Source organism: Chaetura pelagica, unplaced genomic scaffold (assembly GCF_000747805.2).
Source record: "Chaetura pelagica isolate M959 unplaced genomic scaffold, ChaPel_1.0 scaffold655, whole genome shotgun sequence".
Lineage (NCBI taxonomy): Eukaryota > Metazoa > Chordata > Aves > Apodiformes > Apodidae > Chaetura > Chaetura pelagica.
The window spans coordinates 1,032,654-1,042,132 of record NW_009953225.1 but is presented as its reverse complement, the minus strand read 5'-3'; the positions used below and the strand labels follow the sequence as shown (position 1 = coordinate 1,042,132).

The 9,479-nt window shown below is 42.7% G+C and overlaps 1 protein-coding gene across 1 annotated transcript; it reads right to left on the bottom strand.

Moving 5' to 3' along the window:
* Positions 1-523: 523 nt before the first annotated feature.
* IVNS1ABP (influenza virus NS1A binding protein) lies at positions 524-9,218 on the bottom strand. The gene is made up of 13 exons (XM_009997846.1): positions 9,108-9,218; positions 8,638-8,807; positions 8,480-8,555; positions 7,634-7,807; positions 7,120-7,245; positions 5,642-5,749; positions 3,170-3,296; positions 2,433-2,657; positions 2,161-2,282; positions 1,851-1,977; positions 1,632-1,763; positions 1,299-1,472; positions 524-854 (listed from the first exon to the last, which is right to left on the bottom strand). The coding sequence occupies exons 1-13, from the start codon at positions 9,216-9,218 to the stop codon at positions 601-603; spliced, it is 1,926 nt and encodes a 641-aa protein (XP_009996148.1). The 3' UTR covers positions 524-600.
* Positions 9,219-9,479: the final 261 nt, after the last annotated feature.

Below are 9,479 nucleotides of genomic sequence, written 5' to 3'. Positions count from 1 at the left end.
ACCATTTATCTGCCATTTTCATGTCAACAGATAAAATCCTCTGCTGAGCATATAAAAACTGTTATAAAAAGGCAATCATAAAAGATAAGGTATTGGCAGGCATGTCAGCTTTTTTAATAAAAAAAATAGCCAGTATATCTATTTAAATAAGGCTTCTTGTTACAGATTGTTCCAGTTACTGAAGGAAACAAGGCCTGATGAAAAAAACAATCCCCCATAAACCTTACACCTCCTGCCCCAGCAACACATCCTGCAGGAAAAGTCATTTAATGTGCAAAGTGACAAAACAAACCCTGGGGGAAGCTCCTGAAGTGATATGCCCAGTCTAGTTCCTCTTGCATTATCTTCAAAAATCTTAGAAATAAAGTAACGACAAACAAACAACCCCTAAACCAAAGTTCTAAAAGACACAAAACCCCCCCCTTCATGTTGATATTCTTCCAAAACAAATATGTACAGCACATTAATATGCAATATGCAAAAGCTCTGTGTTGCTGTTGGCAACATCTATGCCCTCCCCCACCCTATTCACATCTGTACCTCTACTAAAACACAATTACATCACTAAGCCTGTTAGTTTGAAAAGGGAATTTAATTCACTTAGAACTTGTAAATTTTTGTGTAGGGGCTCCATTCGTTTGACTCGGGATTGTAGACTTCTACTGTGTTCAAGAACTCATTGCCATCAAATCCCCCAACTGCATAAATGGTGTTGGCCACCGTGGTGATGCCAGCGTTGCTCCTGGGGGTGGTCATGCTGCCCATCAGCTTCCACTCGTTCCTGGCAGGGTTGTACATCTCCACACAGCTCACCGCGTGAGAGCCATCAAAGCCTCCACCCACAAACAGTTTTCCTGGGGAAAGGAAACAAAGTCAGTGTTTCACCCCTACTAGGGAAAGGAAACAAAGTCAGCATGCAACCCTAAGCACCAGCTGTGTTGCAGAACACGGCCTCCCTTCCGGGGAGATAAACCAAGCCAAGAGGAAGGAACTTCAGGTTTTGCGTCAGAAATCTTTGCCTTTATCAAGGTCTGAAGCTACAGTATTGACCTACTTTTCTGACCTACTTTTGATCATTAGATCTGACTGGGTCCAAAGGCAAACCCGGTGCAGTTGCTGAAGCTGCAGGGTGATGTTTGGCAAAGAAAGAGGTGGCAGGGAATGCCCTCAAAGCAGGGGTTTTTTGTTTTTCTGGTTACGGTTTCAATGACAGGAGAGGCAGCCCCATGCCAGCCAGGCCCCATGCTGGACATGAAGAGCTGATGGAGTACAAGAGGCTGGAGGCCCATGGCACCTACCATCATGGACAGCCACCCCAGCTCCCCGGCGAGCCACGTTCATGGGCGCCATCAGGGTCCACGTGTTGTTCTCGGGGTTGTACCGCTCCACGCTGTTCAGGCAGTTCCACGACTCCGCGCCACCGATGATGTACAGATATCCCCCCAGCTCACACACTGCAGACTGGTGTCTCCCTGCAAGCAACACCAGGAGTCACAGCCCTGCACACGAGTCATGCCCCAACACTGCACCACAGCAGCTGAGATCTCCACAGCTTGCTTGGGTTTGGTTTTAAAGCGCAGTCGTGCACTTGTCCTTCCTTCCCTCCCTCCCAAACTAGACATCAAACTTACGGATATTGAGGGGAGCACAGCTGGTCCAAGATTTTGTTATGGGATCAAATACATCACAGTTCTTAAGTCCCTTTTGGCCATAAGGATCTGAACCACCAACAATGTACAGTTTTCCATTCAGGGCACACACTCCTATTCACAGAGGAAAGAGCAGTAAGCAAGCTAATAAATGAATAAATGTGGGTAAACATAACAGTTGATCAACTGCAGCTGAGTTACCTGCATTGCAGCGATTGGTTCTCAGTTCAGGAACAGGAGTCCAGTCATCTATTTCTGGCTCATACATTTCTCCACAGCTCAAGTCATCCGAGTGACCATTTGACCCACCAACAACATACAGCTGCCCCTAAGTGGAAAGAGTAAATGCCTGCCTCACAAATAAGCACACAACCATTCCAATCATTAGCTCTTTAGCAACCCTGTAGCTGCAATGAAGCAACTTCTGTTACCCTTTGGAAAAGTGTGCCCTATTTGAACTACCTAGGTTCATGCACTGTCCCCTTGCACCTGATCTCCACCCACCACACACCATTAGAACTGCCATCTGGAACCGGGCTCTGGGTGTTCTCATTGGTGCAATGAAGGTCCATGTGTCCTTCTGCGGATCGTAGCATTCCACGGTGCGCAAACACTCCTCTCTGTTGTAGCCACCTGAAAGCAAAAGGTTCAAGGCTATCACGTTTCCAGAGACCACCTGCTTTGACACTGAAGAACTCCAACACCAAGCAGAGTTAAGCAGCCACCATCCTTCTGGCCCCAGCCCAGCAGATTGTTTCCAGAACTGTTACTATGTCTTGTTACCTGCAGCAATGAGCTTGCCGTTGAGTTCAGCAGTGCCCAGCCCAGACCGAGCATACTGCATGGGGGACATGGGCTTCTCTACGATGTCATCTAGTTGAAGCTCAAAGCTCAGACTCCTCACCAGTCGTGGTGTGCTTGATGGAGAGCTCTGGGGGCTGTTCCGGCCGTGCAGGAATATCACGCACAACACGCCATCCAGGACAGCCAGACACAGGTAGGTGTTACCTGGCATCGGGACAGAAGGAGAGACCACCACTGTGATACAATCGTAGGTGAATTTAAGAAAATGCCAACTGAGCTCTTCTAAATGTGCTTCTCCCCTTTATAAGCATGAAAGTTTTTATGGTTAGTGAAAAGTGCAAGTTTTAAATGATTAATACAGTGCTCAAAGGACGTAAGACAGCGACCTGAAAGATGTGCCAGGAGACTGTCTCCGGGCACACACACCACAAATAGCTCTCTCAGTTAATTAGAGACTGCCTGTCTCCTTAGGACTCCATGGGAAAAATCAGACACACCATGGGATTTGGGATGGGCCTGTCCATAAGGAACCCAAGATGTAAGTGATCCCAGTTATGTTAGAAATGTCCCATAAATTACTGGGTGAACAACTTGCTTTGCATCAGCAGTAAGAAAAAGCACTTCTGCATTTCTTAAGAGATGATGAAGTCCCAAGGGAGCAGGAGGTGGTAGGTACACACCAGATGCAGCATTCACACCCTGCCCCTGTTACTCACTTGAGGTTTTCTCTGAAGCAATGATTTTCCACTCGTGTTTAGGGCTCTGAACAGTAGCATTTGGAGAAAGACTTCCAGAGGAGCTGCTACTAATCTGCTTGTGATCATTCTCACGTGGTGGCTTCTTCTGCAAAACCAAAAGGCATCTACAGAGACCTAGCCAGAGACTATACCTCCTCCTTCTACCATTGCTTCTCTGAGCTAATATGTAACTATTCAAGAGAACATCCTGTCTACCACCTCCGCAGAGCAGCATTTACAGCAAACCTAAATTTTCAACTTCTTGCCTACTCAGCTACAGTGGCCAAAACCCACCCTACATCTTCTCCTGGTACTCATTTCATCCTCTGACTGCACCTTTATACTGCTGGTGTCTGACTGGAAATTTGTTCCAGTTCCCAGAAGAGTAGCTGTTACCAGGAGGATTTTTCAAATCTACAAAAAAGCCTCCATCCATGTGGAGAGAGCCTGTCTACCAACTGGAAGCCTCACTCCCAAGCTCTGCTTCTGGAACTGGAATTAATTATATAATGCTATTTAGAAGTGAATTAACTATTCTCTTCATTCCCTGAAGACAAATTAATTTTGCCTCAGTTCCTCTCTGTGCTCAGATTAGCTGTTCCTTGGATTTCTCTCCCTTGGTACTTCCCACTAACAAAAGATTTCTGCTTTCTTTTCTTCATCTAAATTTACCCTATAGCTTACATTATTTTGCTCAATTAAGAAAACCCCCGAAATTTCACATTTCAGACCACCCCATACAGTTGGTCTGGTTATTTTCTGAACTCTAAGAACCAACCCTGTCCAGCAGCAACGTTTCTGAACACAGTACCAAGCCTGCAATGCCTGCACAGCTACCTGGAGCCCCACCTCTGTGGGAACTGTCACAAGGCTCCTGAAATACATAATTCCAGCTCACGGATAACCTCACACAGGGGTTGACAGCTACACTCAGCTCAGCATCAAAACCAATTCATCTGTGGATAGCTTTGTTATTTCTGAACCTTCATCCAATTAAGAGCTTATTCTCTCATCCTTGAATTGCCCTGATAGTCACAGAAATTGCAAACTTTTGTAATTCAAGAATTTAAAAAGTTAAGTTTTTTCCAGGCTGTCACCTATAGTTTCTGGTGTTAATTCTCTCAACTGTCTATAGTTTCTACAGGTGTGAATTATTTTCAGAGAAGATTTTAAAAGAGAAAAATGTGAGAACTCTCAGCCTTATTTCAAAAATTGAACTTTCTGAACATTGGCCTCTCGGCTATCAAGTATCCAAAGGTGAAGTCTGAAGGCTTATTAAAATCAATTAAGAAACAAAAAAATTAGCTGGGTCTCTTTTTCCCCTCTTATCACTTCTAAAATCCCTGTTCCAGGATGAAAAGTATTTTACATAAACGTTAGCTAAAAATTTCCAGTGCACTTTCCTATCAGCACATTCCACTGTCAGGAGTTCGAATACTACACTATATTTGTTTCTAACTCAGTGAATATAAACAAGCTTAGTTTGCATCAACAAACTGATAATTTACATCTATTAGCCCTTGTTTATTCTTTGTTTCTTCAACAATCTCCGGCCTAAGCTGTGCATTTTCCAGGAGTTGAGATTCTTATAACTGTCTAGAACTAAAAAAAAAATAAATTTAAAGAAATAATATCAAAAAGCACAAGACTGATTTGTATACGGCCAAGGCACAGGCTGTCTCTAGATCAGAAGGCACCTACTGCTTGCACATGACCAGTGCATCTAAGCCAAAGAAATGGACACTGGCAGCTGAAGGATTAGAACTGAAGTCTGGGATCTTTTTCTGTGCCAAAATACAAGAGGCACACTCCACCCTCTGCTGCCAGCCAAGCAGTCCACCATTCTTTTGCAGTCTCTTCAATATTTCTGCAAATGCAGAGCTGACTTGCTACAGCTGACTGCTTTGCTACCTCTTCTTTCTTCTAGCAGCCTAGGATTTATTTTGAAGTCAAACCTCAAGCACTCCATTTTGCAAAGGCACAGAGTCAGTCTGCCAAAAAAAACAGCAGCAGAGACTAAATCACTGCCTCCAGCAGCTCTGAGAAAGATCTTGTTGTAGCATTTTTCGTAACTTAAACCAGAGTTCTATGTACGGCTTTAAAAGAACAAGCAGTCCACCATTCTTTTGCAGTCTCTTCAATATTTCTGCAAATGCAGAGCTGACTTGCTACAGCTGACTGCTTTGCTACCTCTTCTTTCTTCTAGCAGCCTAGGATTTATTTTGAAGTCAAACCTCAAGCACTCCATTTTGCAAAGGCACAGAGTCAGTCTGCCAAAAAAAACAGCAGCAGAGACTAAATCACTGCCTCCAGCAGCTCTGAGAAAGATCTTGTTGTGTATTTCTTCATTAAAGCTACAGATGCTTTCTCTGCCCCAGTACATGAGACTTCAGGTGGGCTTAAACTGCTCCAGTCTACCTGGGGTTACCTGAGACTGTCTGCAATTTGTACCTGCACAAACTGAATGTGGTCATCATCACTGCCATACACCTCAGCCTGTCCATCTAGCAGATTTCCATCAAGCAGCTTGTGATCAGCTGAGTAGTACAGCGTTTGAACCTGCAAAAACAACAACAGAATACCCATGTGGCTACTGTCTCCAGTGCTACTCAGCTACAGGCAGATTACAAAAGGCAGGCACCAGCATACTTCTTGTCATCTCATCTCAATCTAGCAGAATGACAAAACTAAAAGGAAGCAGATGTCATGGTGGCACTCTTCAAACATGGGATGAAGGCTCCTTACTTTCTCAGCTTGAGAGAAATCTTCATTTTCCAAGGACTTCTACTGTTTTTCCAGCACAGAAACATTAGACAAGCAAAAGGCACATTAATTTGCAGAGTTACACAAATTCACAATCTCATGCAAGCATTTTCCTTATTCCCGCAAACAAGTTTTCTGCTTTGGAAAATACATATTTCTCTTGATCAAAAAAGTTAAAAGAGAAGCCAAGAGTGGATTCTAAAAGAAAGGTATGGGGATGAGGGAAGACAACACAAGTTTCAGTTCTGGAAGAAACTGCTGTCCACAACTAAACTTCAGATGCAACTGTTTCAGTGAAAGGCATCTGAATTTCAACACGATCAAAGCTTTTAAAATGAGTGATTCCACAAGGAGATACACTTGAGAATATATGACAGTATCATTATGTACTTTTGCCTAATACAAGTGTTTCCCAAGGTCTATCGTGCTGGTAATAACAAACTGGGAAAATGTTGATCTTTCATAGGGTTTTGTAAAGTCCAGCCAATTCAAAATTTAGACTCCCCACTAATTTTGCCATTAAACACTGCCCGGGCTACATCTAGTATTAGTAGTCATGAGTAAGCCATTTAATAACACACAACTTTTAAAATAATGTATCCTGTAAAGGAGTAAGTAAACACCATTAAATCATCATCATCGTTCTCTGCCCACAGCGGATTTTCTTAGGAGAACTGGGGCAGGACTGCTGCTTCTGTACGTGTCAATACACTTGAGGTTTCTTCTTGGTTCTTCAGCCTTGGTATCCTAGTTTTGTTAATAAACCTATGGGGAGATAAATCAACGGGGAGGAACAACCATTAGAAGCTTTTACCTACTTTGCATTTACAAGCAAAAACCTGCAAAGGAAAACATCAATAATCTAAGGCAAGTTTCAGTACCACCTCCCCAGCTCTAAAGCAAGATACACGCCACTCTGAGGTTACTATACAGCACGGAGTGAGCAAAAAAAGGAAAGCGGAAGACCAGACTGAACAGTTCATTCAGCTCACCTGAACACCCCCCCAGTTTCTCAGCTTAGGGGTACCTACAGTAAAATTTAAATCCTTTAGGGTCACAGTTAAAAAAGTGAAAAAATTAAAAAGGGATTGTCCCTTCAGATTGACTTTTTTTTTTAAAAAAAACCACAAACCACCATGTTTAATCCCATTTTCTTAAAGACTAACCTCTTCCATTAGATCTTCCAGGCTGTCTCCATTCTCCCAGATGCTGCGCTGTACCCAGTTGATTACCTTTGTGTACAGTTTGCCATTGCTGGGTAGGCCAACATTGTCTTCGAGCATTACTTCAAGCTTGAATTAGAAGAGGAAAGGACAACTTACTCCAGAGGCATTACCCTGTCATCTGCAGCAGACTGCACGTTATGTAGCGAGCACTGCTCTCCCGTTACCACAGCGCTAGAAAACGTCCAGGAGGAGCTTTCAGCCTGTGCCCCTGGAACTAGGAAGCACATGTAAGGACAACAGCACTTATCTTCTACACTTAGAAAGCATGATAGCATGTACTCTATACCATGAAGTTTCATAGCAGTATGAATATTACACAGGTCCAGAATTTTCACGCTGTTGGTAAAAGTCAGGATACCACTTTTTCACTGCTCCCCAAAAGGAAGCCATAATTGCTCCTTGGGTTGATTTTGAAAATCACGTACCAGGTCTACATCTACAAACTTAAGCTAACCTTTAATCGTGGAAGCTTGAGAAATTCTTCCTGTTCTGAAATCTGCAAAAGATGTTCCTGAATGTAGCCATCAATCTTGTTCAACAAACGTGAGTCTCCCATGGAACTTACAAAGTTTCGGTAAGAGATGCAGCTTTGAACATCCATCTTGGATAGCAAATAGTCACCACAAACCTTTGGAGAAAAAAGGCTGCATCTTAGTTTACAAGTAGACAGTCTGTTTATACCTTTAAATTACCAACCCCAACAGGCACTTTTTAACTCCAGAACGGCTACTTGTCACCCCCCAGGCTAGAGCTGTAAGTGAAATGTTGCTTTCTACAGGAAGGTCCATGTATTAACAGCTCCTGAGATACACACTGACTCCCTGCTCTCCTATTAAACGCCTATTCAGAACTGCTTATCTGCTGTCACGCAAAGGTCAGAATCCCACTTCCCCTGGCAAAAGTATACCCATTTGTGGCAAGAATATTAGCAGAGTCAAGCTCTACCAAAGTCACGTTCAGGAGTCTGTGGATTCTTCTTTTTCCACATATCCCTGCCACGGATTGATAAGTTTAATTATGCCCCCTACAAAGCAACCAAGGACACCACTGCTTCACAAACCAGCTGTAATGCAGAGGCTGTTTTGCTTATATGGGTGCACAAAGACAAAGATTAACTTCAGAGAACCCTTCAGCACAAAGATAACACAAGTGGAAACGATACATACCGATGTCACTCACATCAGTACAATGCTAATGAACATCTAAAAAAGCTTGTCTGCTTGTCTCACTAACACCAAAAAGCATAATGCCGTCAGCCTGAGAAAGCAGAACAAACTGCTGGAAGAGCTGAGAACTGTACCTGCTTAACCCTCTCCATCTTCAACTTCTTTGCTGCAGAGTATACATCTTTCACCAGTTCTTTATCAGCTTTTAACCTATTAGAGAAAGGAACTTATCTTAATTATTTTGACTTTTGCAATTAAAATCTACTCTCTAGTTTCTGTGAAAATTACTTACTGAGCTGTATAGGCATAATTCAGCAGAACTTCAACAGCTTCTGGATTGAGATCATCAAATTTAACATGGGAAATTCCATGAGAATCACTATCACTGTTGAAGATTTCAAACAGGTAGGGACTGCAGCAAGCTAGCACAGCTCGGTGTGCCAGCATCTCGTGTCCACACACCTTTGTTTAAAACAAACGAGACCCACAGACTGGTAAGAATTTTTTTTAAGTATATTTGTATTAGTATAAGGTCCTGCCCAAGTGAACATCATAGTTCAAATCAATTTTTCAAATTGATACAGTCTTAATTTACATCAGTTGAAAAAATGTTAGCAAGTATATCTGATTTAAAAAAAAAAAAAAAAAAGATGCATCTTTCAGAAAAATCAGGTTCTAAAAATCTCATGCCTCACAATCAGCGAGACACACAGTGTAACAAAACCCCACCATTTTCAATCATACTTGGACACAAGAAGTTACCTGGAGACGGACATCGCAGAACTGACCACTTTTCCGTAAGGCATTGAGTTTGGCAACAGATGACTCGATGAAGTTTTCATCTTCAAACATCAAGTATCCATTGGGAATCATTTTGGAGTTGTTCTGTCTGGAAACAGGACATAGAAAGTTTGGAGATACGTTTTGCTTCAGCACAGAAGCACTGCTAACACATTATTTGCAAACAAACAGTCATGATGTATTAAAAAAATCCACCTCAAAAGCCTAGAAGGACACTACTGCTGATGAGCACATTGCCAATAACCCTTTGGATGGACAAATGATTTTCAGAGACCACAAATTTTAACTTGTCCACATCACTTCAGCGAGTACCAAAGCCACAACTACATGCAG

Excerpts from the sequence above, each read along its gene's own strand:
- IVNS1ABP (XM_009997846.1), bottom strand. The coding sequence starts at position 9,218 with ATGATTCCCAATGGATACTTGATGTTTGAAGATGAAAACTTCATCGAG. Across the intron at positions 7,808-8,479 it reads AGATGGAGAGGGTTAAGCAG|GTTTGTGGTGACTATTTGCT; the intron begins GTACAGTTCTCA and ends TTTTCTCCAAAG. Across the intron at positions 2,283-2,432 it reads CGGCAAGCTCATTGCTGCAG|GTGGCTACAACAGAGAGGAG; the intron begins GTAACAAGACAT and ends TTTTGCTTTCAG.